Source organism: Mus musculus, chromosome 18 (assembly GCF_000001635.26).
Source record: "Mus musculus strain C57BL/6J chromosome 18, GRCm38.p6 C57BL/6J".
Taxonomy (NCBI): Eukaryota; Metazoa; Chordata; class Mammalia; order Rodentia; family Muridae; genus Mus; species Mus musculus.
In genome coordinates this window covers 36,670,440-36,696,894 of record NC_000084.6, presented here as the reverse complement: position 1 = coordinate 36,696,894, position 26,455 = coordinate 36,670,440, and the positions used below count along the sequence as shown (strand labels likewise).

Genomic DNA, 26,455 nt, shown 5'->3' with positions numbered 1-26,455 from the left:
AGCTGCACAGTGGAGGTTCACGCCTTTAATCCCAGCATTTGGGAAGCAGAAGCAGGTGGATCTCTGAGTTTGAGGCCAAAGTGAGTTTTAGGACATCCAGGGCTACACTGAGAAACCCTGTCTCAAAAACAAAAAAACAAAATCAACCCCCCCCCCAAATAACAACAAAAGCCTGCTTAATGGCCAGAAGTTGGTCATTGATGAAGCTAGTCACCTGAGGGCTCATTACAGTGTTTTCTCCACCACTGCATTATGTCCCAACTTTTTCAAAAAGGGTGAGGGATAACCACACCAAAGAGAAGGGACTGTCACTTCCTCGGAGAGGTAACCTGTCCACAGTCACTGGCCACCCCACCCCTGGGCCCACGGGTGAGAGTCATGAATGATTAAATGGAATTGGAGCAGCTCAGAAGCCATGGAGACTGGAAAGGTGGTGAGCAAAAGGGCTTCTGTGGGCCAGGCAGCTCCGTACCCTCAAGGGGCTCGCTCTGAATCTTCCATCCCACCTGGCAAACTGACTGTGGTGGTAGAAGTGGTGTCAAGTCAGGAATCAGGTAAGAGTGTCGTGGGGGACCGGTGTTGCTTGCCGAGCATGCATGAAACCCTGGGTTTGATTCATAGCTCTGTATAAACCTGTCTAAAAAAGATAGATTTGGAAATGGAGTTGAGAGGTAGAATACTTGCCTAGTGAGTGAGGGGCCCCAAGTTTAATTCCCCAAATTACATTCAAAAGAAAGAAAAAAAGAAGAAGAAGGCCTAAGGAGGGCGCTGGAGAGCCTTCTGAAAGAAGCGGGGCTCAGCCGGCTCAGGGTGGAGGTTGAGGGCGAAGGCAAGGGCGGTGAGCCTGCGAGCTCATCTTCTGTTATGAACGCTGACATGACAACCTCTCTCAGACTCCAAGGAGACCCATGGCCCCACATTTCTTTTGGAGAGACCCAAGAGCCTTCGCCTACTTCAGCCAGGCACTCTGGAGCCTCAGGTAGATGATGTGGGATGAGGGGAACAGGGGAAGATGAATACGCCACTACTGACCCCCGCTGTGCCCACAGGAACAAAGCTTCACCTTTGACAGAGTGCTGGGCCCGGGCGCTGCTCAGGTAGGGGGTTCTAAGAAAGGGACGGGGGAGGGGAGGAGAATGGGAGCTCTCAGGCCTCTGCAACGTGGGATTCTGAGTGATCCAGTCTTTATTGCTCAAGGCAACACACAGAGGGATGGGCCTGTGTGTTCCTTACAGGAAGCAGAGCAGGAGCTATTGACACAAGTCCAACCCATGCTGGCCTCTGTGGGACAAGGGTACAATACAACCCTCCTGCTCCAGGGCCAGGAAACAGAGGCACCCAGGTTTGTGCCACAGGTAAGGACCCACCAGCACACGGGGATCCTGATGTTCAAGTATTATTTGGGAAATCTTTGCCTGCTCACTCCAGCCAGACTAGGGGCAGCTTAGATGCCACTGTGGTCCTTGAAGGACATTTTACCAAGGCTACTTCATGCAGTGGAGAAGACAAGATGGAAAGCCTGGCTCATGGATGAGCGAGTCTGGGAGAAGTGGCACCACAGATCAGATCCCCAGGAGCTACAACATCTACACTTCTTGTAACACCACAGATACCACACTTGAAAGCTTTACTACCAAGGTTTCATTAAAAATATCCCCATGGGCTGGAGAGATGGCTCAGCGGTTAAGAGCACTGACTGCTCCTCCAGAGGTCCCGAGTTCAAATCCCAGTAACCACATGGGGGCTCACAACCATCCATCCGTAGTGAGATCTGACGCCCTCTTCTGGTGTGTATGAAGACAGCTACAGTGTACTTAAATATAATAATAAAATAAAATTTTAGAAAAAAAATATAAAAAATAAAAATAAAATAAAAATATCCCCAAATCAAATTGGCTACCTCAGAACCTTACCACATCCACTACCAGTAACAGAAAGGCCTGCTGAAGATGCCTGCTTGCTTGTCTGCCTTCAGGGCATGAGGTCTAGAGTTGGGGACTTGAACCCTTTCTGTTCTGTCTACCATGGAACCAGCACCGGCACAGGGCATGTTATATAGACTTCATTCTCGGGAAGTGCCAAGGGGCAGAAGGATGTTTCCTCATCCCCACTGAGAGTCTCTCCCTACATCAGGTCCTGCAGATGCTGTTTGAAGAAGCTCTGCCTCTCTGCAGCTCTGGCCCTGTGCTTTGCACTCTCAGTCTGGTGCAGGTGAGGGGGGAAGGGAAGGGGAGGGTTGGGGGGGGGAGAGCAGGGGAAGGGCCAAAGGAAAAGTGGGAAGGCAGAGCTAAGTGACACCACAGGAACACACACACACACACACACACACAATCTCTCTCTCTTTCTCATCTCTCTCTCTCTTACACACACATGCTTTCTCTCTCTCTTACACACACACACACACACACACACACACACACACACACACACACACACACACACAGAGCGCCCCGACGGAGATGCTTGTGGAGAGTGAGAAGAGGGATGGGGGGCTGGAGAGGTGGCTCAGCAGGTAAGAGCACTGACTGCTCTTCCGAAGGTCCTGAGTTCAATTCCCAGCAACCGTAGCATCTGAAGACAGCTACAGTGTACTTACATATAATAATAAATAAATAAATCTTAAAAAAAAGAAAAAGAAAAAAAGAGAAGAGGGATGGGTCCAGACTCACTCTGCTACTCCAGCTAGGGTACACTTTTTCTTTCTCCAATCTTTCCTTCCTTCCTTCCTTCCTTCCTTCCTTCCTTCCTTCCTTCCTTCCTTTTCTTTATTTTTATTCATTCACTTTACATCCCAGTCACTGCCCCCCCCTTCCTGGTTACCCCCTCCCACAATCCTTACTCCCATCCTCCCTCCCCTTCTCCTCTGAGAGGGTGGAGGACCCCTGGGTATCTCCCTACCCTGGCACATCAAGTTTCTTCGTGGCTAGGTGTATTCTTTCCCACTGAGGCCAGACAAGGGAGCCCAGGGATAGAAGAACATATCCCACATACAGGCAACAGCTTTTGGGATAGCTCCTACTCCAGTTGTTCGGGACCCACATGAAGACCAAGCTGTACACCCTGCTACATCTGTGCGGGGGTGGGAGGGCTAGGTCCAGCCCCTGTGTGCTCTTTGGTTGCTGGTTCAGTCTCTGAGAGCCCCAAGGGTCCAGGTTAGTTGACTCTGTTGGTCTTCCTGTGGAGTTCCTATTCCCTTCAGGGTCCTCAGTCCCTTCCCACAACTCTTCCATAAGCTCCACCCCAAGCTCCACCCACTGTTTGGCTGTGGGTGTCTGCATCCATCTGAGTCAGCTGCTGGGTGGGGCCTCTTAGAGGACAGCCATGCTAGACTCCTGTCTGCAAGGACAACAGAGCATCATTAATAGTGTCAGGGATGGGGTCTCTAGTTGGGCTGGATATTGCTTGGCCATTCCCTGACACACTGCTCCGTCCCCAATTCTTGCATTTCTTGTAGACAAGATAAATTTCAGATCAAGGGTTTTGTGGGTAGGCTGGGGTACCTATCGCTCCACTGGGATTCCTTCCTGGCTACAGGAGTTGGCATCTTCAGGTTCCACATTCCCGATGTTGAGATGCACAGCTAAAGTCACTCTCATTGCTTCTTGGGTGTCTCTCCTATCCCAGGTCTCCGGCACGTCCTTGAGATGGCCCCCTACCTCACCACCCCTGCCAGTTGCAGATTTCCATTCATTCTAATGGCCAAAAATTCTTGATCGTGAGACCCACAGGAGGGAAAAGGCTTAGCTTGTGACAGTTGTTTTTGTGTAATCCTAGATTAACCGTATTGGACAGGCTCGGGACCTGCTTTCCCCATGTGTGGAGGACCTGCCAGTACTGGATGTGGCCCCTCTGGGCTTGTAAGTGTTGAGACCCAATGGGACAGGGGTGAATGCCTTAAAGCCACAGTGACATCTTCAAGATAAGCTATTAGAGGTTTCTACTCTGCCATCCCAGGAAAAGGAAGCCCTGAGCTTGCAGGCACATTTACTTGGGTCTAGATGGGCTCCCAGAATTCTCTTTCCACCCTCTTTCCTTCACCCCACACCTATATAACTTACTGTCCTCATATCAAATATATTTCAACTCTCATGCCCACCTTCATGGCTGGAGTTAGTCCAGTAACACACTGAGTGGTCCTGAATATCTCAGCGAACAGTTTTTCCCATCTTTGAAATGGTCCTGACTAACCTGTTCCCCTTCCTGGGAAGATCACAGGAGGTTAAAAAAAAAAAGATAAAAATAATAATAAAAAAAAGTTAGGAAGATGAGAGACATTTAAGGAGGTCTACTGAACCCCGAGCCTTTGGAGTGATTCTTGTGTGCTATAGACACTGTCATGGGCTTCACACTCAGAGGTTGTTGCATAGCACAGGCTATGAAAGGCTATGTTCAGCTTCCCCTTACTTCAGGGTGGTGAAAGATGCCAGTGAAGTGGAAGTGTCTGATGCCCGAGCTGCCTCTGAGCTGTACCTAAAGGCTGCTGTGGGTGAAGGCAGGTGAGGACCAAACATCTGTCATCCACGTAACCTCAGTCCCCGCACAGATCTAGGATTCCCTCCTGAGCTGGTCATGTCCTCGGTAGGGCCTACTCTCTGCTCACTCTTACCATGTCCTGCCCTGGGCCCGAGACCCAGCAACTGTGGCGAGGTACCTTGAGGATCATGCAGCTTCCAGGAGACCCGTAAGCCTCAGGGGGGGGTCTTGTGACGTTGGGAAGTGAGGTGGAGGCCAAAGTATGGATATGAATCTAAACGTCCGAAGTTGAAACTGGAACATCCCCAAGTAGCCAGACCGTCTTTATGCCCTGTTCCCTCAATGTTCAAAAATAATGAAGACTTGGAGTAGTCACAGCAAATAATCACTTCAGGCCAATTTGCAAGATGCATAAGCATCATGGGAATATTGCCAAATTCAGAAGTGTCTAAAAACAAAGTTGAAACAAATAAAGGGGCAAAAGTAACCTGAATGCCAGGATATTTTAAGATATTCTTTCTTTTATTATGTAAGCGTCTTTTAAAATTTATTTATTTTTATTCATATGTACGTGACTGCTTATCTATATTGCATCACATATGCCCAGTGCCTATGGAGGCCAGAAGAGGATGTTGAATTCCTAGAATTGGAGTTATAGGCAGTTTTGAACCTCCTGACATGGATACTGGGACTTGGACCCAGGTCCTCTGCAAGGGCAGCAATTCCCATTAACCTCTGGTGGTACAAAGAAAGTTGTAACAATCTAACTGGATGGGTACTTCTGGCCAGCATTACTCCTCCCAACTACCACGGGGCATTCCTTGCCTTTCTTCCCTCCCCCTCGCAGAGACTGCCCCCTGCTGCGAGTATTGGCTGGTGCAGCTGCTGGTGAGGAGGTGGAGGGCTCTCTGCCTTGGATCATCTCCTGGCTCCTGGAAGCAAACAGCTACAGAGGTGTACTTCTTCGTCTGGACCCCCGAGGTAGCTGAGAGTGGAGGGTGGGGTCCTTCGGAAAGTTTCAGCTTGCTTCAGATTATTAATCACCCAGTCCCCGCCCACTTGTAGCCCAGTGAGATTGCCTGATTCTCTGGGTGGGTCAGCATTCAGGAAGGTCTGTCATGGCCAGCATGCCATTGTCAGAAGCCGCAAGGGCAAAGCTAATAGGAAAACCAGCCTCGAACCCTTAACCTCGGAGATTTTCAACAACTTACCAAACTTTTTTCCTCTCCTGCCTCTTGGAACAGTCGGCCTATGTGGCTCAGGTTGCTCTTGAAGTATATATGCAGTCCAGGTTAGGTGGGATTTATCATCTTTCTGTCAGCTTCTCGAGTATGAGGGTTATAGTTGTTTGTATACTACATTCAGGATTTTTTTTTTATTAGATATTTTCTTCATTTACCTTTCAAATGCTATCCCGAAAGTCCCCTACACCCTCCCCCTGCCCTGCTCCCCAACCCACCCACTCCTGCTTCCTGGCCCTGGCATTCCCCTGTACTGGGGCATATGATCTTCACAAGACCAAGGGCCTCTCCTCCCATTGATGGCCGACTAGGTCATCCTCTGCTACATATGCAACTAGAGACACGAGCTCTGGGGGTACTGGTTAGTTCATATTGTTGTTCCACCTATAGGGTTGCAGACCCCTTTAGCTCCTTGGGTACTTTCTCTAGCTCCTTCATTAAGGGCCCTGTGTTCCATCTAATAGGTGACTGTGAGCCTCCACTTCTGTATTTACCAGGCACTGGCATAGCCTCACAAGAGATAGCTATATCAGGGTCCTGTCAGCAAAATCTTTCTGGCATATGCAATAGTGTCTGGGTTTGGTGGTTGCACATTTGGGATTTTTATCAAGCATTTTGACACCTGTTCTTTTCAACGGAGTCTCGTTGTAGCCCATGCTGACCTTGAACTCCTGAAAATCTGCCTGCCTCAGCATCCTGAGTTCTGGGATTGCAGGAGTAGTCAGCCACATCCTGGAACATAGATCTGATTCACCAATGAGAGAGAAGCAGGCCTAATTTGTAGATGAAGAAAGGACCACGGAGGAGAAAACTCTGCTTTCACACACCCATTGCAGACGAGGGCTCTGAAGCTGTAATGCCAGAGATTTGGGAGGAGAGTACAGTGGGGGCCGTAGATTAGAAAGCCACGGCAACGAAGCTGAGTACAGTGACACACGCCTGTAATCCCATCACTCAGAAGACTGGGGTAGGAGTACTGCAAACTCAGGCCAGAATGAGTTACACAGCCAGATGGTCTCAGGTGCAAAAGGCTGGAAAACAACAGCATCATCAAACGGTTGGAGGACAGCTTCCCGTTAAAGCACTTGCCCAGGTACTTAAGGCCTTAGAATCGACTCCCAACATCTGACGGGGGAGGGGGCAGCAGTTAAAGCTGGAGGTAGGTAGATGGATGTCCTATATTGGTCTATGTTTCAAATTTTTCATTAAGTTCAAAAACAACAACAACAACAAAAAAAAAAACAACAGTCTGGCCCTCTGTCTCCACAACCAACAAACACTCACTTGGCCGGCAGTTCCCAGACGTCCCCCTGTCCCTAGCTTGGTGGAAAAGGGTAAGTTGGAGCATCTCATACCCTCAAGATAGTAATCAGACTACAAAACTAACTTATGTCTGCAGGGAGGGCAGACATGTTTATCTACAGGTTAGGTTTATGTTCTGATGGATGGCACAGGCTTCAAGAGGCGGATGGTTTAGAGTTGCTGTGGATAAAAAGATAAATCCGAAAGCAGTCTGAGCACAGGCCCATCAAACACAGTGAAAGTCAAATAGGAATTATTAGATGCTCAGAAGATGGTGGTGGTGGTGATGACAATGAAGAAGATATGATAGTTTTAAAATGGGGATCGAACCTAGGACCCCAACACATACTAGGCAAGTAAGTCTACTACTGAGCTACAGCCTAGCCTCTTTGATTTTTTGTTTTGAGATGGGTTCACTAAGTTTCAAAACTAAGCCTTGAACTTGCCTTGGCCACCAGAGTAGCTAGGGTGACAGGGCTACCAGACCTGGAAAGGGTTAGGTTGATTTTGATAAACAGCCCATGATAGAGTATATAGTGTATAGTGTATAGTATAAAGTATATAGTCATTTTGCTTTGCAGTGCAGTGCAGTGCAGTACTACTACACTAGTAGTCTAGTGTGTTTTCTCTTTCTAGGTAGCTCCCTGAGTTTGCTCCAGAATGCTTTGTTGGGGGCCTCAAGAAAGAGGATGCAGGTGAATGATGTGAAGCCCACCCTATGGAGTGCAGTAGAGGAGATGGGGGCCCGCAGGGCCACTCTGAAGATGCTGCGCTTAGGCCTTCTTGGAGACACCTTGACATACAGTGGGTTGAACCAACTAGGAAGGGCACTCTGGGAACTACAGGTAAGCAAGGTGAGACATGGGGACACCTTCATCAGAGGGGGCCAGTACCCACTCTAGTCCTTTCCTCCTAGGTTGTAAAAGCCTGGGGCCCAAGAAGCCACACCCACAAAGGGACAAGGGATGAGACTGTGAGGCTCCTTGAACCCCAGGTACATCTTCTCATCCTAACTCCTGGGGGCTCCATACACGTCAGCCTTCCTCTTCTTTGTTTACAGAATATTCTATTGATTGATTGATTTTTCAAAGATTTATTTATTATTTATATGAGTACACTGCAGCTGTCTTCAGACACACACTAGAAGAGTGCACAGATGGTTGTGAGCCACCATGTGGTTGCTGGGAATTGAACTCAGGACCTCTGGCAGAGTAGTCAGTGCTCTTAACCGCTGAGCCATCTCTCCAGCCCTCCACTTATTTATTGATTCCCAAATATTTATTGACCATGCATCACATGCTGGGTACACTTTAGCCCCTGGAGTTCCCTGCCCTGGTAGAATTTAGTCTGAGAAGAGACAACTACATTGCTGCGGTCAGTGCTCTGAAAAGCTTGGCAACTTGACTCTATGAGACATCAATACGCCTTGAAAACCGAGGAAAGCAAGATCTCCTAGGAAGTGAGTTCTGATGGAGTTTATAAAGACAGTGAAGGACATTCTAGGCGGAAACTGAAACCAGCAGACACTTGATATCTCTGGTGAACTGCAAGCAACGTAATTTGCTGGAGAACAGAGACAGAGTTAGGACTAGAATGGAGCTGGAGACAGCCAGGGCACACAGGCTTTGTAAACCTAAGGAGACATTCCCTCTGTCTCTTGAAGGTTAAAGGCGAGCCACTGAACTACTGTAAGCAGGGAAGGCACTCTGCTCATTTGTCAGGTAAGCAAACAGGAAATGTGAGCAGCCCAAAGGCACCTCACTGCAGGCCCTGGGATGGGATGCTTTGATTCCTGTGGGTCCTGTGCTCCTCAATCGTCCCCATGCTGCGATCTTTAATACAATCCCTTGTGTGGTGATGTCCCCCCAACCATAAAATTATTTTCATTGCTATATCCCTAACTGCAACATTGTTGCTGTTATGACTCACAGTGGAAACATCTGTGTTTTCCCGATGGTAGTCAACCCTCTACAAGCAACTTTCCTTTGACTCACCAGGGGTCGCGACCCACAGGTTGAGAATCAGTGCTTTAGACAAAGCCTTTCTTGTCCAAAAGGGGGCACTGTCTTCCAGGACTTGCTTTAAGGTGGTTGAACCCAGCCCCTTTCTTTCTTTTGTTTGTTTGTCTTTCCCTTCCTCTTCTCTTCTCTTCTCTTCTCTTCTCTTCTCTTCTCTTCTCTTCTCTTCTCTTCTCTTCTCTTCTCTTCTCTTCTCTTTTTGAGACAGAGTCTCACTATGTAGCCCTGGCTGGTCATGAACCCCTTGAGATCCTACTATTTGTGGCTCCTGAGTTCTGGGGTTATGAACATATGCCGCCATGCCTGTCCTCTTCTCCCTTTTTTGCAATTGCATATTCACAGCCTATTTTTATTGGCCTGGGATAGGGAATTGGGCTTGTCGTCTCTCCCCGCCCTGCTCCGCCTTGGCAAGTATTTTACTGCTCTGAGCTTTATTTGCATTGCTATCGTCCCCTCTACAGTGTGTGTGTGTGTGTGTGTGTGTGTGTGTGTGTGTGTGTATGTGTGTGTGTACTTTTAAGTGACTAATGACATTTTCCTCTAGAGGCAGGAAGAAGAGGATTTCTAGGGTCTGGGCTCCGCCTAAAGCATCCCCTTGGGCACTGTGAGGAACAGGTAGTAACACTTCACATACCCCCCAAAACAACAGAAAATCTGGGGGAATTAGAGGTCCTCAAGTCCTGTGCTGTCATCAGGGAGGAATGGAGCTTCTTTGGACAAGGACCTAAAGGTTTCCTGGATCTCGCAGGGAGGATCATGGGGACGAGCTGCTGGCCTACTGGGATGGATCATAGTGGTGGGGTCTTACACTACTACAGGGCCCGTCAGCAGACGGGTTCTCTCCTCTCTCCACTGACAGCCTCCCGAGTCTCAGCTCAGTCTATGGACTCTCCCAGGCCAGTTAGATCCTGGGTTCAGCTGTAGCATTGAAGTTCTGTTGGAAAGGTTGGTGTTTGTTCCAGATGTATTCATGCCCTGCATTCTAAGCCTCAAATGATGCCATTTAGGCCCATCAGGCCCCAGATGTGGCCCTGCAGTTCTCTCTGGCCCAGGCCCGGAGGCAGAGGCTTCGAGAGGAACACCAGATTAGGATCCAGGAAGAGCTGAAACATTTGGAACACTGGAAGGAAGTGGCCACATGTGAACAGATCAAAGGCACCGTGGCAGAAGAGGTGAGGAGGGAGAAGTATGGGACCTGAGGCTCCTTGTCCTAGGTCAGACACTGTAGCAAGGACTAGACGGGATCATAACCACTGGTCCATGTGCATGCCACACCCATCTTAGCCTTGTGGGACACAGAAGAGGCCATACTCGGTGCTGTTTGTCATGATGGACAGCTACAGGAAGGTGGGAACAATGAGGTCCACTTTACCCAGGCTGGGTTGGGTAGTCAGAGGCCTAAGAAGAGACCCAGAGATAAACTAGAATCAGCCCAGGAATTCATTGTAGTTAGATCCTCGAGGGTGCTCAGTAAAACAATTGTTAAGAAATAAAAGATGTGGCCACATACCACTACCATGGTATGGGCCTCTTAGCACCCAGGAGGTATAGGCAGGAGAGTTCAAGGTCAGTTTGGCATTTAAAGAAGACCTTGTCTCATTCCCATCCTCTCCCTACAAACACACACACACAAATTTCAACAAACAAACTTGTGTATGTGGTGGGTGGGGGCGTGTTCTCAGGTGAGGCAAAATTGTAAGCAAAGCAGAGGGAAACAGCAGCAAAATTGAGACCAGGAATTATTCTGTCTGGCTAGAACCTAGCAAGTGTTGTCAGAAAGGTTACAGAGACAGTGTGTCACACCTCTGGGTCTGGATTTAACACTAGTGAGGACTGGGAACTCTTGAAAGCATGTGTCATTTCAGCTCTGTCCAGCGGTAGCCATGGGAATTTGGTCAACTAGATTATGTCCTTGATGCACTGTTTGCAAATCTGCAAAAGGGAAACTTTGTCATACAGCTGTTAAGGATTAAATGAGATCACATGCATGAAATATTTAGCACAAGGCCTTGCACAGAGGTGGCACCCACCAAAAAGCACAACTTATTTTTGCAGGCTTGCATGGGGAGAGAGAGTCAACGTAAGGAGCAGGCAGTGCTAAAACTTCAGGTGGACACCCTGCAGGCAGAACGGGACGTGGCAGAGCAAGATCTGGTGGTCCTATATGACTTGTATGTACAGGCCACCCGTGCTCGGACGTGCCACTTGCTGCAGGTTAGTGGAGACAAAGGGCAGACCTTAAGTTGGTGCCAAGGCTCATGGCCCATGAAGCTCCTCTGAATCTGCATGCAGGTATTCCAAGCATGGCAGAGGATGTGGGAGGAGAAAGCCATGGCCACAGAGCATCACTACCGCAGTCTGCTGGCTGGCATCCTCCAAGGCTCCATTGATCTGGCCTTGAAGAATCAACAACTCCAGTCCCAAAACCAGCAGCTTGAGCAGAGTGCAGACAGGGCCAGCCATGCTGGAGTCCTGCCTGGAGAGACATCTGATCCAGAACACTCCGGGGCTACCTTCCTTTGTCCTCATTCATGAAGGCCCAGAAGGGAGAGGAAGGTGGGGCATACCGACCAAGATGGCTTTCATTACAGAAACCTACCAATACCACCACTAACCCTGTCTCCTTTTACCAATCTCTGCTAAGTGCCCAATACCTAGATGGTTTTTTCAGCTCTCCTGTGTTTGTGCCATTTGACCCTCATTCAGAGAAAACCTGTCCTAGTAACTGCCCAAGGACAGTCAGCTAAGTAGCTGAAGGACCATTCTCTTCCTCCTGGGCTGGGGATAGAATCCAAGGCCTCTACACACCAAGCATCTTCTCTACCTTTGAACTACAGCTCAAACTCTGTCACCTTTTCTCTTTTGAGACCTGATCTCATATAGCCCAGGCTGACCTGGAACTTGCTTTAAACTAACAATGAATGATCTTCACTTACTGGCTTTCCTGCCCCCAACTTCAGAGTACTGGGATTGTATGCTGGCATCAGGACAACCAGCTCTTGTTTTGAAAAGCCCACCCAGTGTTCTACCACAAGAGCAGGATCTGACCTTTCCCTGGCCAGGATTGCAAAGGACAGATGATTACAGGTATCAGAACCAGAGTACCAGTCAAAACAGTGGCTGAGTATGCCATCTCATGCCCGTAAACTCTGCATTCCAGAGGCTGAGGCAGGAGGATTGCTTCTAATTTGTGGATAGCCTGGGCTATAGACTTCATTCCAGGTTAGTCTGGACTATGATGCAAAATCCTGCCCCTAGACACATTTGTGGACTTAAATGTTTTCTAGCCTAATTCGTTCTGCTGGGCTGAGTATTTTCTAGACTCAAGAATCTCTAAATTCCTCAGATTAAAAGAAAAAATTTTTCTTCAGTACTGGGGCTCAAACACAGGGCCTTGCACAGGTAAGCAAGTACTTGGCTCCTGAACAAGAATCTCAGCCCTTCGTTTTCTTTTTCTTCGAGAATAACTCAAAACGTAGCCTAGGCTGGCCTTTCATTTTAAAAGAAACTATCTTTATGTGTTGGTGGGTGGGTATGTGACTGCCATGGAGGCCTGAGGTGCCAGACCCCCTGGAGATGGAGTTATAGGTGCCTGGGAATTGAACTTGGGTTCTTTACAAGAGAAACATATAATCTTAACCACTAAACCAGCTCCATTTGTACTCTTAGTCCTGCCTCTATCTCTCAAGCAGAGTCACAAGTTTGTGTCACCACACCCTCTCAATGGTTCTACGGAGACAGGGTCTCATCAAGCAGTTCAGCCTGACCTTAAGCCTAAGGTCTTCCTGCTTTGCCTCACAGAGCTGGGATCACGGGCATGTCCCACCATAACTGGACAGAAACATCTCAGATCCACCGAGCTCCCAAAATGAACAATGACACTGGCGACAGCTGGGAGAATCCTTTCCTCCCACTCTAGACGTTCCTCCAAAACCACTTAGGAAACTCAGTAAAATCATGACTGAGGGGAGTAGGAAACACAGAAGACAGGACAACTGTACATGGTTGTAGGAAGCACCCCACACCCTAGAACACTTTATTAAGACCTTATTGCTGAAGTAGTTAGACACTGATTGGCTATAAACATTTTCTGGACCTGGTCCCTGGTTACTCTGCAGAGCCCTCCCGAGCTGTTGGAAGCGAGGACACCACGGAGAGTGGAAAGAGCAGTAGCTCCTAAGTGCTTCAGAGGGAAAGGCTTCAACAGGGCTCTCGAGTTAGCACAGGGGTCAGGAGTGTAGGCTTAAGCCAGGGCCCAGGGCCAATGTTCCCTGAGATGAGTCAAGCCCTGGCCTCCTCTGACCCCTCCAGAATAACAGGTGGGTGAGGGGAACAGCTCTGTGGAGGGGGCAAACTAAGCATCTTTATATGGAAGTCATGCTGGGCTGGAGCAGCCAGCACCAAACTTCGGGACAGAGTCTTCAGGAGTGACCACAGCAGGTAAGAAGACTGAAGCTTCACTTGAAGCAGCCATGTACATGCAGGACAAGGCAGGGATCTTCAAGGACAGGCCTGGGTTTGGGGATCCCACCTCTTGAGTATGAAAGAATTCAGGAGTGCAGTTAGGCGTTTCCTTAACCAAGCCCACTCTTTATGCCTCCTAGGGGTAACTCTCCCACCTGAACACGCAAAGGCTAACCTGGACACCTTAGCTTCTCTTACAAGGCACTTGTTACGGGGCTGCTGGGGATTACAGGGGGATGGGAGGTAACTCTGGTGGTTGCATTTAATCTACACAGTCACAAGTGAGTGGAGGTGGTCAAGGACTTAGGGGCTACCATAGTACAAGCACACAGCCAGACCGATGAGCAGTGCGGCCAGGAAGAAGATGGCCGTGAGCTGCAGCTGGAGCAGCACCGCCGACAGCACAGCGTTGACCACGAGCGAGCAGGACACGATGAAGAGGCGTGTGATGCTGCTGCCATGCTTCATGACAGCCGACATGAGCAGCCCATTGACTGCTTGGTTCAGCACCACAAGCACTGCCCATCCAGAGAAGCCCTCCAGGAAGCCCGGGCCTGGGCCACTGCCAGCATACAGTCCAAAGTTCAGGATCACCCCAAAAGTGTAGAGGAAGAGGTTCTGAAGAGCCAAGGGCAACCGCTGTCGCTTCATGATCAGCTCTGTGTACACGGAGGACAAGCCGGAGATGAGGCAGTATAGGATGAGGAGCAGAAGTCCCAGTGGAGTGATATGCAAGGGCATGGGATGGGCTCCAGCTGCTGACGCGGGCCCAGGAAGGGTGTTCACAGGTTCCTGAAAGCCACCTGATGCATAGCAGGCTCCTGCAGCCATCAGCAGCAGCAGCGCCAAGCCCTGACGCGCAGAGAGACGATGCCCAAGGCAGAGGCAGTACAATAGAGCTGTGCTTCCAATCTTGAGATTGCTCAGCACCTGATAGGTGCTGGGGTCCATGTAGCGCTGCAGATAAATCACCAGGTTGTTGTTGGCGCCATAGAGCAGGGCTGACAGTGCAAAAGGCACAGCCTGGCGCCAGGGTGGCGTGCCCTGGGGCCATGTTTGCCAGCCTACCAGGAGGGAGAAGGCGCACAACAGGAGCTTGGTCAGCTCAGTGAGTAACACAGCTGAGGAGGGCCGGAAGGGCACTCGGCCATCCACATGGCACAGTGCTAAGAACGGTGCATGGGCACCATACATGGCAGTGGACAGGAAGAGCAACAGGGTCCAGCGAGCCTGTCTTGGGCGGGCTAGGCCTGGCACGCCCCCATCTTCTACACTCATGGCCCACACCAGACCCTAGGTGGCCTGGGTAGCTAGCAAGGGACAGAGGGGCTGGGACACATTTGTAGGAGATTGAGTATAGAACTGTGGTACATCACCAGAGAGAATACTGAGGATCAGAGACAGCCGCACATTCCAGTTAGGTCTTCAAGAGGGGATTAATGGCCCATAGTTTTGGGGTCAGTCCCATGGAACTAGGGAGGGAAGGAGTCTGGGGTGCAGGCTGACAAAGCACTGTCCACTCTCTGCAGGAAGAAAGGCAGGGATGAAAGAGGCAGAATAGACGGAGTTAGCACATGAACAATAATAGCAGGGGAAGCCAGATAGAGTGTCTGTGATAGAAAGGGCTCTACCTGCAGGCCCAACATGCTCGTCCTGCTTTCCCCAAAGGGTCTAGTCAGGCCCCTTCCGTAGTGACCTAAAGTAGTTCTTCAGTGCCTTCTCCACGTTGGGTACGGCATATGCCTGAGCTGCATAGATGCCAGTGCAAGTGCCCACCGCAAAGCCCAATACTGCTGATGCCCTCAGTTTGGCCACCACGTATCCTGCCAGGAAGCCCTTGAAGAATGGGGAGGACAAGAGGGAGCCATCCTGCGGAGGAGGAAAAACAAAGAAGGAAATCAGGTGTGCTCTCTTTTTCTCTGCCTAGGAGCTAAGCTGGGCTGAGGGCATTCGGCCACCTGCTCCTCACTACTGACAGCTGTGTTCTCTTCTCTAAAGATTATCTCAAAATTCTGGAGCTTGAAAAAGAACGTAGGAGTCCTGATCACATAATAGCTTCAGAGGACTCTAACCAGAACCCCATTCGGCCAGAATGCCAAAGAGGCTTCCAGGGAACCTGAGCCCCTCAGTTTCCCCAGCTTCTTTTCCTAGTATGGTCTCTGATGACTACAAACTAACCGCCTTACTCCTTGCTTCATGTTTGCAATGCTGCTTATCACCAAGGCTCTATCTATGTAGTACCTGGGATGTTTGCACACACACCCCTTCATCTATTTACAACCCTCATAAGAGCTCAGCTCAAGTAGTATTCCCCTCTCCCCGCTTTCTGGTTTGTTGACGAGTTCTCTTGTGTGTAGCATTGGCCTCGTGTATAGGCTGGCCTACAGCTTTCTAGGTAGACCAGGCTGGCCTTCAAGTTCCTGGGACAGAGGGGCTGTCCCATGCCCCGTTCAATTTTATCAGTGGCTAGGAACTAGGTGAAATGTGGGAGGGATGACGGGGAGAACCAAATAAATCTCTTTCTACAAAACCTTCCCAAGACGGCAGTGATAAAGGAAGACAGACACTGAAAAGCATGCGCACGGGCAACAGGCAGGTGACAGGTAGAATGTGCACCAGGAACTTGTGCACATTCAACCTGTGTGCACCACAATAACCAGTTCAAAGTACTATTTTCTCAGGGAGACTTGTCTTGGGTCCTCAATGTCCACTGCAAAAAGAAAAGAAAAGAAAAGAACAAACATTTCCTTTTAAATATTTCTAATAGCAACTGGACCCTTACCTGGCCTACGCCACTGTTGACTTCACCTTCCACACGCTGCTGTAGGCGCTCCAGCTGGTTCTTGAGAAATGTCAGGTCCTTAAGCTTGGGCAGAGAATCCTAGGACAAGGGAGAGGCTGGCTCCAGCAGACTTGACCCAGTCCCATGCCCTGTTCAATTTTTTATCAGTGGCTAGGAACTAGGTGAGCTGTGGGAGGGATGACGGGAAGAACCAAATAAATCTCTTTCTATAAAACCTTCCCGAGACGGCAGTGATAAAGGAAGACAGACACTGAAAAGCATGCGCACGGGCAACAGGCAGGTGATAGGAGGATGTGCACCAGGAACTTGTAAGGCCTGTTATAGAATCATATAGCCAGCAGAGGAACTTCCATTTTAGCTTTATGTAGGAAGTACTATGGCTAAAACACAAGCTAGCTGAAAACAGTCATTTATCTTCTACACTTGCTGTGTTCCAATACCTGAGAAACTGGCAGGCTAATAGGAAATCTGTGGGCAACACCGGGCTTCCAGACCAACTATGGAAAACGGGTTGGAGCAGTTCCATGTAAAACTCAAGGCTAACCTGATATATGCTTAGGCCATTCCAAACTGAATATGATACGTGGATATGCGAGAGAATAACTGTCAGCAAGAGTATATAACTAAAAAAGACTCAGGTCTGGTAGCATGTTGAGTAAGAAATGCAACGAGCGAGCAAGGCGTGTTTGAATGAGGGTGGATTGTTAACGCTGTGTCTGGAAGGCAGACGTCAGGGGCTAGAGAGCGGACCCAAGTGAGGACTGTTACAGAGTGACTATATTTTGAATGTGTGCTCATAGAAAGGTATCCTGTCCGTCCCTAGAAGGGTAACCCTTCGCCTAATGCCCCTAATGACAGTAACTTAGAAAAAAAAAAGACAAGAGTTATCCCTGACGTCTCTGTTCAAAACTAAAATGGTTAAGGAACAGGAATGCCACGCCGACTGAAGCAACCCTCGCTTTCAACTCACCTTGTCATCCGCCATCTTTCCCCGCCGAACTTGTTGCGCACGCGCAGCCCCGCCTCCTCAGGGCAAAGGCTACTTCCAATTTTAGAGGCACTTCCGGGGCATTTCGAGGGGTGGGGGTGGGGTGGGGAGGAAGGCGGGGCGTTTTTGGTGACGGCTGTGGCATTTAAGGCAGCAACCTTGCTCCCCATCTGATCTTTTGCCGTGTGCGCGCACGGGTAAAGGTCGGAACGTGATGATCTCATGCTCCACGCGATGATCTCATTCGCCCCCTGGTGCACCGTGTGCAGGATCTCCTCGCCCGGCTTCCGCCGTCCGAGGAACTCATAGTTACTAACCTGTGCGGAGTTCGTAGTGTCAGTACGCTTCGTAGGACAGCACGTACCGAAACACGCGAGGACTCGGGAAAGCAGACGCGCCAGCAGCTCTGCCCTCCCCCAAGGCCGTCCCTATCCCGCCCAGCGTTTGTTTGCGCGGTGCCAGTTGGCCGGGCCGGCGGTCTCCGGCGCAGAGAGGCTGGGCTTGTGGCCCCTGCAGCTCCGGAGGTCGCGTTGGGCTGAGAGCACAGGCCAGCAGAGGCTATGCTGGGCAAGGATTATATGCTGGCCATCATTCTGGTCAACTGCGATGGTGTGCACCGAGGGTCCGGTTGGGAGGACCAAAAGCCGAGGGGAGATGAGGGATGAAGGAAGGCTACCCGAGGTTCAAACACCGGGTGGTGGTGGTGGTTGGCGTCTCGGGGATGAGAACCAGGGAATAATTGAAGCTTGATCTTTGCATGTGCTATATTTAAGATGAGAGTTGATACCTAGGTTTAGGGCTGTCTCCTATGGGATGGAGCAAGGGTTATAACGGTAGTGTTGGGAGCTCTCGAAATAACATGTGCCCTTGCTTTAATCCCTTGTTCCTGTAGATGACTTGTGGGGGGACCAAAATCTGGAGGGGGAAACAGGCCTACCCCCTGGCTGGAGAAAGATCCGTGATGCTGCAGGAACTTATTATTGGCATGTACCCAGCGGTAGCACTCAGTGGCAGCGCCCAACCTGGGAGCTACCAGGTGCAGAGGACCCAGGAAGGGTAGGTAGGACAAGAGGAGGGAGCTTGAACTTATGAGTAGTAGCCTGCTGCTACACTGACTAGTCTCTGCTCCATTTAGGGAACAGAGGGGATTTGGGAACTGCGACCCCCCAAGGGAAGATCTTTCTCCAGCCTGGACAGTTCATTGAACCGGAGGTAACGGGTAGCTCTGGCCAAATGAAAACCTTGAGGTTATTGTAGTAGCACTCAGAGGAATGCAGCTGGATCCACAAATTGCTTTTTTTTTTTTTTTCTTTTTTCTTTTTTCTTTTCTTTTGAGGCAGGGTCTCAGGTCTCACTGAATATGAATGCCCTATCTGGCCTGGAACTTGCTATGTATACTGGGCTGCCCTGGAACTCGTAGAGATGATACCATGCCTACCTTCACAATTTACTTTTAGACTGTGCTTCTGGGGACTCTTGTCTGTTTGGGGCTCTGTTTGTAGTTGGTTTCGACTCATGATTTTGACTTTGAGCATTTTGAGTTTTGTCTGTTGCAAGCTCTTATCATTAGATCTGTGTTCTATAATCTCTGTCCTAATAGATCCCATTCATTGGCTTCATTTCTTTTGGGGTTCTTATTGTATGTTCCAGATTGTCTCCCTCTGGTTTGAAGCTTTTGTTCACTTTTTTTTTTTTTTGGTTTTGGAGACAGGGTCTCTCTGTATAGCCTTGGCTGTCCTGGAACTCACTCTGTAGACCAGGCTAGCCTCGAAATTAGAAATCTGCCTGTCTCTCACTCCCAGGTGCTGGGATTAAAGGCATGCACTACCACTACCCGGCTTGTCCACATTATTAATTCATATCTATATATATATATGTTTTTTAGTTTATGTGTCCTGAATTTCTTCAAATTTTAAACTACTCTGTTGATTTACTGTATTCTGAGTCCTATTTTTTTTTTCTGGGTTTGCATTTGTGGGGCAAAATTTGGGTCTTGTCCCAAATATATTTTGGTCTGTGCTTGGTCAGGTAGGTTCAGTTTCACCATTGCCTCTAATGTAGGAATCTTAATCCTTTTACTCTCTCTACTCTCTGTTCCAGTAACTCTCTAACATGGTATAGTGAAGATTCCTATGTCCGGAGCCTGGAGCCAGGAGCTAAGGTAGTGATTGGACATGGTGGCCAGTTTAAGACATTGGGAGCTCTCAAGAGAAAGATTAGGGGTAGAATAGTAAAGAGAGGGGTTCGTTAAGTGTAAAGAGTAGGAGTGTCCGAGTTTATATGTGTGGATCCTGTGTCATCCACCACTGCACTCGCCATCTCGTCAATTCTTTTTCCCTATCTTGTCAGTGCTTTGCAGTCCGCTCTCTGGGCTGGGTAGAGGTCCCCGAGGAGGACCTGGCGCCAGGGAAGAGCAGTATTGCTGTCAATAACTGTATCCAGCAGCTGGCCCAGACCCGAAACCGGAGCCAGCCTCATGATGGTACCTGGGGTGAGGTGAGCTGTCTGATTTCCCCAGGGGGTCAGTCTATCCCTCGGCAGAGGTAGGTTTTTCCTGAATTGCTTGTTTGCCATGTTAGCCACCTTTATCCGTCAACTCTCTGTCCTTAGCAGGGCCAGAACATGCTGATGATCCTGAAAAAGGATGCCATGAGCCTGCTGAATCCCCTGGACCACAGCCTGATCCATTGCCAGCCTCTGGTTCACATCCGTGTGTGGGGTGTGGGCAGCTCCAAGGGCCGGTGAGGACCTTTGCATTTCCCCAAGCGAGAGTCGCCTCCCCTTCCCCCCTGCAGGCTGTGATCCCCACTGATGCTGATGCTGAACCCTTGGACACGGATCCTCTGATGTGGACCCAGCACGCCTTCCCTGCCTGCTTCATCCCTGGTTGGGGTGGGTGGGCCCATCTCAGCAGGGACAGATAGGGGAGAGTCTGAAAGACTGGGCTGATTTTCTCCTGTGCTCCCACATGCTTCTGGAACAGTGACAGGTATGTGATAACCAGGTACTCCAAGCCCTATCCATCCCTGACTTCCCATTCTAAAAGTGCCATATCTTAATCCTACTTTTAGAAGCATGTGGAAGCGGAAGCCCCTGCCCCTAACTAGCTTTATCTCTGCTCTTGCCAGGGACTTCGCTTTTGTTGCGGGTGACAAAGACAGCTGTATGCTCAAATGTCATGTGTTTCACTGTGATGTTCCCGCAAAAGCCATAGCAAGTGCTCTACAGGGGCTCTGTGCACAGGTGAAGGCCAGTGGTGGGCAGGGAATATGGGGTTGGGAAAGGGTGAGCTTAGCCCCTTACCCTGATATCTCTCCTGTGTACCTCATGCTGCCTGCTTTGTATTTTAGATCTTGTCAGAGAGGGTAGGAGTCAGTGGAGAGGCTGCTTGCTGTTCCCCAGATCCTATTTCCCCTGAAGACTTACCTAGACAAGGTATGGGGAAGGGCTTGCGCATTGCAATAACAGGATGCTTTTGTGAAAGATGGAGGTGGTAAGGGGGCTGGGGTTCGTGGTTATTTAGCTTCTCCCAGGAGAGTCCAGATCCAAGGACCCAAAGAAGTGAATTGAAGGTGCATCTGTAAGTTTTCCTTTACTGGCAACAGTTCTCACTTGAGTCCTAGCATAGTCATTAGTGTGGGGAAGCTGGAAATGGTAAGGCATACCTGTAATCCCAGCACTTAGAAGGCAGAGATATAAAGACTGTCACATATTTAAGGTGAGTCTGTTTTTCATAGAAAGTTCCAGGCCAGTTCCAGGTTACATAGTGAAACCCTGTCTTCAGACTACACACAGGAAGGGTTGGGAAAGGGGTAATTGAGTTTCTATGCTAGCTTAGTGTGTGATGTGTATATTTCAGTGGAGTTGCTGGATGCAGTGAGCCAGGCTGCTCAGAAGTATGAGGCACTGTACATGGGGATCCTACCAGTCACTAAAGCCATGGGTGAGGACTGAGGGGACCAGAGGGGGGTGGGTGTGTTAGGAAAGGGGAAATGGGTGAGTAAGGTCTATGTCGTAGCTAGTCTTAAGAGTTCTTGCATGGCCTTATATAGCCTGAAATATATCCCTTCTTCCAACTTAGAATTCCAAGCGCAGCTCCATCTATTATCTTCCCATCTCTTTGAATCCTAAGTTAATGAAAGAGTCCTAGAAACTCCCAGGAGACCCTTTCTGTCCAAGCCAGACAACACAGTGGGCATGTCTCCTCAGGTATGGATGTGCTGAATGAGGCCATTGGTACCCTCACTGCCCGGGGGGACCGGAAAACCTGGGTCCCTGCTATGCTCAGTGTGTCTGACTCTCTGATGACTGCACATGCTATCCAGGTACCACTGAAGGGGGACATTCAGGGCCTTGGAGGGTGAACAGGCATGTTGAGGTGGGGGGTGTGTGTCTTTACTTGGTCCTGGAAGCATTGGGTCTGGCTATTGCTTAATTTATAGTGATTCGGCTTTATGTGGGCAGGCAGAGGCTGGTGCAGAGGAAGAGCCACTGTGGCAGTGCCCTGTTCGCCTTGTAACCTTTATTGGTGTTGGCCGTGATCCGCATACCTTTGGCCTCATCGCTGATCTTGGTTGTCAGAGCTTCCAGTGTGCAGCTTTTTGGTGCGAGCCTCATGCTGGGGGACTCTCTGAAGCTGTGCAAGCCGCCTGCATGGTGAGTTAGGGATGGGATGGGAATGGAAGAGGGGTTTCCCTGTGGCCACTCTGTACTGTGGAGTGGGCTCAAGACAGGCAGCTCTCCTTAAATCATAACCCAAGTAATCCCAGGACCAAATCTGGTTCATAAACACATCTGACTTTTTAACGCTGTTTTTGCTAAGTTTTGTGTTAGTTACTAACATTTGAAGTTTAGGGCATTCCACATAATAATTGCTATTTCAGCTTATCTTAAAATATGGGGAATGCTAATACAAGATACACACACACACACACACACACACACACACACACCTCTGCATACACTCATGGACACATATAACACATTTCAGCATTTGGATGAATCTGTGCTATATAAAGTGGGCCCCATTTTACTGATTCAACATACTTCTTGATATATGTGGCTATTAAAATGTAGGATGCAGGCTGGAGAGATGGCTCAGAGGTTAAGAGCACTGTCTGCTCTTCCAGAGGTCCTGAGTTCAATTCCGAGCAACAACATGGTGGCTCACAACCATATATAATGGGATTTGATGCCTTGTTCTGGCATACAGATGTGCATGCAAATAAAGCACTCCTACGTTAAATAAATCTGTTTTTAAAAATGTAGGATGCTTAAACTATACTATTCAGTTCACTTAATTCAATTTACTTATTAGTTCAACAAATGAGTGTCTGCAGGATCCAACTACTATAATTAATCCTGAGAATTCATCTGTATAGAAGGACCACACAGCCTTTGCCATTACAAAATACTCTACTAGAACATAAACACATCAGAAATAAGATTCATACTACAAGATGATGGAGATGGTTTCTCAAGAGGCAGAAAGGCTACCAGTGGGGGAGAAAAGGGCACCCAAAGAAATATGCCAGGGAAGAGACATGAGGCAGTTATATCAGAACCTCAGGAGTGTGTGTGAGAGAGGTGTTAGTGAACCTCAGGAGTGTGTGTGAGAGAGGTGTTAGTGAACCTCAGGAGTGTGTGTGACAGAGGTGTTAGTGAACCTCAGGAGTGTATGTGACAGAGGTGTTAGTGAACCTCAGGAGTGTGTGTGACAGAGGTGTTAGTGAACCTCAGGAGTGTATGTGACAGAGGTGTTAGTGAACCTCAGGAGTGTATGTGACCGAGGTGTTAGTGAACCTCAGGAGTGTGTGTGACAGAGGTGTTAGTGAACCTCAGGAGTGTGTGTGACAGAGGTGTTAGTGAACCTCAGGAGTGTGTGTGACAGAGGTGTTAGTGAACCTCAGGAGTGTATGTGACAGAGGTGTTAGTGAACCCCAGGAGTGTATGTGACAGAGATGTTAGTTAGTGCACCTCAGGAGTGTATGTGACAGACGTGTGAACCTCAGGAGTGTATGTGGCAGAGGTGTTAGTGAACCTCAGGAGTGTGTGTGACAGAGGTGTTAGTGAACCTCAGGAGTGTGTGTGACAGAGGTGTTAGTGAACCTCAGGGGTGTATGTGACAGAGGTGTTAGTGAACCTCAGGAGTGTATGTGACAGAGGTGTTAGTGAACCTCAGGAGTGTATGTGACAGAGGTGTTAGTGAACCTCAGGAGTGTATGTGACAGAGGTATTAGTGAACCCCAGGTGTGTATGTGACAGAGATGTTAGTGCACCTCAGGAGTGTATGTGACAGAGTTGTGCGTGAACCTCAGGAGTGTATGTGACAGAGGTGTTAGTGAACCTCAGGAGTGTATGTGACAGAGGTGTTAGTGAACCTCAGGAGTGTGTGTGACAGAGGTGTTAGTGAACCTCAGGAGTGTGTGTGACAGAGGTGTTAGTGAACCTCAGGAGTGTGTGTGGCAGAGGTGTTAGTGAACCTCAGGAGTGTATGTGGCAGAGGTGTTAGTGAACCTCAGGAGTGTATGTGACAGAGGTGTTAGTGAACCTCAGGAGCGTGTGTGACAGAGGTGTTAGTGAACCTCAGGAGCGTGTGTGACAGAGGTGTTAGTGAACCTCAGGAGCGTGTGTGACAGAGGTGTTAGTGAACCTCAGGAGCGTGTGTGACAGAGGTGTTAGTGAACCTCAGGAGTGTGTGTGGCAGAGGTGTTAGTGAACCTCAGGAGTGTGTGTGACAGAGGTGTTAGTGAACCTCAGGAGTGTGTGTGACAGAGGTGTTAGTGAACCTCAGGAGTGTGTGTGGCAGAGGTGTTAGTGAACCTCAGGAGTGTGTGTGGCAGAGGTGTTAGTGAACCTCAGGAGTGTGTGTGAGAGAGGTGTTAGTGAACCTCAGGAGTGTGTGTGGCAGAGGTGTTAGTGAACCTCAGGAGTGTGTGTGGCAGAGGTGTTAGTGAACCTCAGGAGTGTGTGTGGCAGAGGTGTTAGTGAACCTCAGGAGTGTGTGTGACAGAGGTGTTAGTGAACCTCAGGAGTGTGTGTGACAGAGGTGTTAGTGAACCTCAGGAGTGTGTGTGACAGAGGTGTTAGTGAACCTCAGGAGTGTGTGTGACAGAGGTGTTAGTAAACCTCAGGAGTGTGTGTGACAGAGGTGTTAGTGAACCTCAGGAGTGTGTGTCACAGAGGTGTTAGTGAACCTCAGGAGTGTATGTGACAGAGGTGTTAGTGATTTAGAGTGCATGTTTTTGCCAGGTAGTGGTGGTGAATGAATTCCAGCATTCACGAGGCGGGTGGCTCTCTGTAATTTTGAGGCCAGCTTTGTCTATAGATCAAGTTCCAGGACAGCCAGGCTACACAGAGAAACCCTGTCTCGAAAGTTTTGCAGCTGGACAGACTTCCATGTCAATGTCAGTTCTAACATTTTCTATTTTTGAGACCTTCGACCAGTGTTTCTCAACCTAATGCTGTGAACCTTTAATAAACTTCCGCAGACAAAATTATTTTGTTCCTACTTTATAACTTTGATTTTGCTACTGTTATGAATTGTAATGTAAATATCTGATATGTGACCCCCGTGGGGGGTTGTGATCCACAGGTTGAGAACCACTGCATTAAACAATTCATTTATTATCTGGGGACCGTGGTTATCTTCATTTGCACAAAATAAGTTTAGCAACACTTCATAAATGACTAAATTAAATTAAATTATCATACAATGGACTTAACAAGGTGTCTAGCTCTCCTTAAGCGCTCACTAAATGTCAAGCTTTATGTTTTTGTTGCTGAGAGGTACCTGGGAATGCTATAGGTACTTGAGACATGACTATGGGCATTGTATCAAAAAGAATTCTTGGCCAGTTACCTGCCCAATGGAAGGTTTTTAGGTGTACAGAGGCAGAAAGCTGGATGTTCATATTCCCGTTCTTCCTAGGTTCAGTACCAGAAGTGTCTAGTGGCCTCAGCAGCTCGGGGTAAGGCCTGGGGTGCTCAGGCCCGTGCTCGCCTGCGGCTCAAGCGGACCAGCTCCATGGACTCCCCAGGCGGCCCCCTTCCTCCCCCTCTACTCAAAGGAGGGGCTGGGGGTGCTGGAGCAGCTCCTCGAAAGCGGGGTGTCTTCTCATTTCTTGATGCCTTCAGGCTAAAACCTTCTCTTCTCCATATGTCCTAACTTGATCTTAGATGGCTGGGTAAAGAGGCTCTCTACTCTTCTGGACCCTAGGGTTCTGTAGCCTCTTACCTTCCTGCCCATCCCTGATCCTTGCCTACTCTGTATTTATTACCAAGTTTGTTGTTTATATGGATGACTGAGAGGCCCTGCACTGTAACTTAGGCCTGTGGCACCCCTTTCCTTGGGTCCTCTTGTTCCTTGCCCCTGTCCAGCCCTGGACAATTGGCTCTACCTCAGCAACTTTATAGCAGAATCAGTGCAAATAAAAATCCCTCAGTGACCTCACTAGTGATGAGTATATTGACCTGGGCTAAGATTGGGGGCCATTAGCCTGTGTGAAGTGGGTATGTATGCTTGGTATTGGTGACTGCCTATCATAATTAAGGCATGGTTCATAATGGAAGTCTGATTCCATTCATTCAGCAAACAGTTTCTTTTCTTATTTCTTTTTATTTATATGAGTACACTGTAGCTGTCTTCAGACACACACCAGAAGAGTGCATCGGACCCCATTACAGATGGTTGTGAGCCACCATGTGGTTGCTGAGAATTGAACTCAGGACCTCTGGAAGAGCAGTTAGTGCTCTTATCCTCTGAGCCATCTCTCCAGCCCCCAGCAAACAGTTTCTAAGAGCTTTTCTATATCAGATATTAAAGTAGGGGTAAGGGTTCCTTCTGAGACTTTCAGAGGAGAAACAACTAAATAGAGAAGACAGAAGATACCATGTAGTCTAACCAGGAATTATCAGAGGGTTCTATGAACTCAGATGATACTTGTCCTAGGCATTTCAGAAGACTTCTGAAGAGTTGACATATCAGAGTACTGAAGATGAGCGCTTGCTAGCAAGCCTAGAGAAAAATGAATGTAAAGATGCATTCATTTCAGGGCAGTCTACTGATGTGACCCTTCCAGAGGTGGACAGACATGGTTTGCTAGAGCAGGAACTTACTGTGTTTGAATTTGCTTCTGAGAGCAAACAAGGAGACATTTAGAAAATA

At 48.8% G+C, this 26,455-nt stretch overlaps 3 protein-coding genes across 12 annotated transcripts; 2 read left to right on the top strand and 1 right to left on the bottom strand.

The window, feature by feature from the left end:
* The first annotated feature begins 803 nt into the window (after positions 1–803).
* E230025N22Rik (Riken cDNA E230025N22 gene) lies at positions 804–11,972 on the top strand. 7 transcript variants are annotated; one of them, XM_017317898.1, is made up of 15 exons: positions 804–979; positions 1,050–1,097; positions 1,236–1,355; positions 2,134–2,211; positions 3,775–3,857; positions 4,410–4,496; positions 4,583–4,681; positions 5,321–5,454; positions 7,653–7,861; positions 7,933–8,010; positions 8,680–8,737; positions 9,579–9,649; positions 10,042–10,206; positions 11,090–11,248; positions 11,327–11,648. In XM_017317898.1, exons 3-15 carry the CDS (start codon positions 1,272–1,274, stop codon positions 11,567–11,569), a joined length of 1,548 nt encoding a protein of 515 aa, XP_017173387.1. In that variant the 5' UTR covers positions 804–979; positions 1,050–1,097; positions 1,236–1,271; the 3' UTR covers positions 11,570–11,648. The 7 variants fall into 7 exon arrangements, with proteins under 7 accessions (XP_017173387.1, XP_017173389.1, XP_011245225.1 ...); XM_017317900.2 differs by having other exon boundaries at positions 11,306–11,414; XM_011246923.2 differs by lacking the exon at positions 4,583–4,681.
* A 1,060-nt stretch (positions 11,973–13,032) lies between these two features.
* Slc35a4 (solute carrier family 35, member A4) lies at positions 13,033–17,680 on the bottom strand. 3 transcript variants are annotated; one of them, NM_001360989.1, is made up of 4 exons: positions 17,272–17,680; positions 16,281–16,467; positions 15,130–15,367; positions 13,033–15,021 (listed from the first exon to the last, which is right to left on the bottom strand). In NM_001360989.1, the coding sequence occupies exon 4, from the start codon at positions 14,774–14,776 to the stop codon at positions 13,802–13,804; it is 975 nt and encodes a 324-aa protein (NP_001347918.1). In that variant the 5' UTR covers positions 14,777–15,021; positions 15,130–15,367; positions 16,281–16,467; positions 17,272–17,680; the 3' UTR covers positions 13,033–13,801. The 3 variants fall into 3 exon arrangements, with proteins under 3 accessions (NP_001347918.1, NP_001076786.1, NP_080680.2); NM_001083317.1 differs by having other exon boundaries at positions 16,281–16,379; NM_026404.2 differs by having other exon boundaries at positions 13,033–15,367; positions 16,281–16,379.
* Positions 17,529–25,741, top strand: Apbb3 (amyloid beta (A4) precursor protein-binding, family B, member 3). Of its 2 annotated transcripts, none has more exons than NM_146085.2 (13): positions 17,529–17,898; positions 18,182–18,345; positions 18,425–18,501; positions 19,390–19,450; positions 19,639–19,785; positions 19,903–20,030; positions 20,273–20,278; positions 20,418–20,532; positions 20,640–20,724; positions 21,149–21,232; positions 21,499–21,614; positions 21,754–21,945; positions 25,220–25,741. In NM_146085.2, exons 1-13 carry the CDS (start codon positions 17,850–17,852, stop codon positions 25,454–25,456), a joined length of 1,461 nt encoding a protein of 486 aa, NP_666197.1. In that variant the 5' UTR covers positions 17,529–17,849; the 3' UTR covers positions 25,457–25,741. The 2 variants fall into 2 exon arrangements, with proteins under 2 accessions (NP_666197.1, NP_001344441.1); NM_001357512.1 differs by having other exon boundaries at positions 19,900–20,030.
* Positions 25,742–26,455: the final 714 nt, after the last annotated feature.

Coding starts and splice junctions, on each gene's coding strand:
- E230025N22Rik (XM_017317898.1), top strand. CDS start 1,272: ATGCTGGCCTCTGTGGGACAAGGGTACAATACAACCCTCCTGCTCCAG. Junction 4,682..5,320: donor ATGCAGCTTCCAGGAGACCC/GTAAGCCTCAGG, acceptor TCCCCCTCGCAG/AGACTGCCCCCTGCTGCGAG. Junction 7,862..7,932: donor GGGCACTCTGGGAACTACAG/GTAAGCAAGGTG, acceptor CTTTCCTCCTAG/GTTGTAAAAGCCTGGGGCCC.
- Slc35a4 (NM_001360989.1), bottom strand. CDS start 14,776: ATGAGTGTAGAAGATGGGGGCGTGCCAGGCCTAGCCCGCCCAAGACAG.
- Apbb3 (NM_001357512.1), top strand. CDS start 17,850: ATGCTGGGCAAGGATTATATGCTGGCCATCATTCTGGTCAACTGCGAT. Junction 19,451..19,638: donor GCCTGGAGCCAGGAGCTAAG/GTAGTGATTGGA, acceptor CTATCTTGTCAG/TGCTTTGCAGTCCGCTCTCT. Junction 21,946..25,219: donor CTGTGCAAGCCGCCTGCATG/GTGAGTTAGGGA, acceptor CGTTCTTCCTAG/GTTCAGTACCAGAAGTGTCT.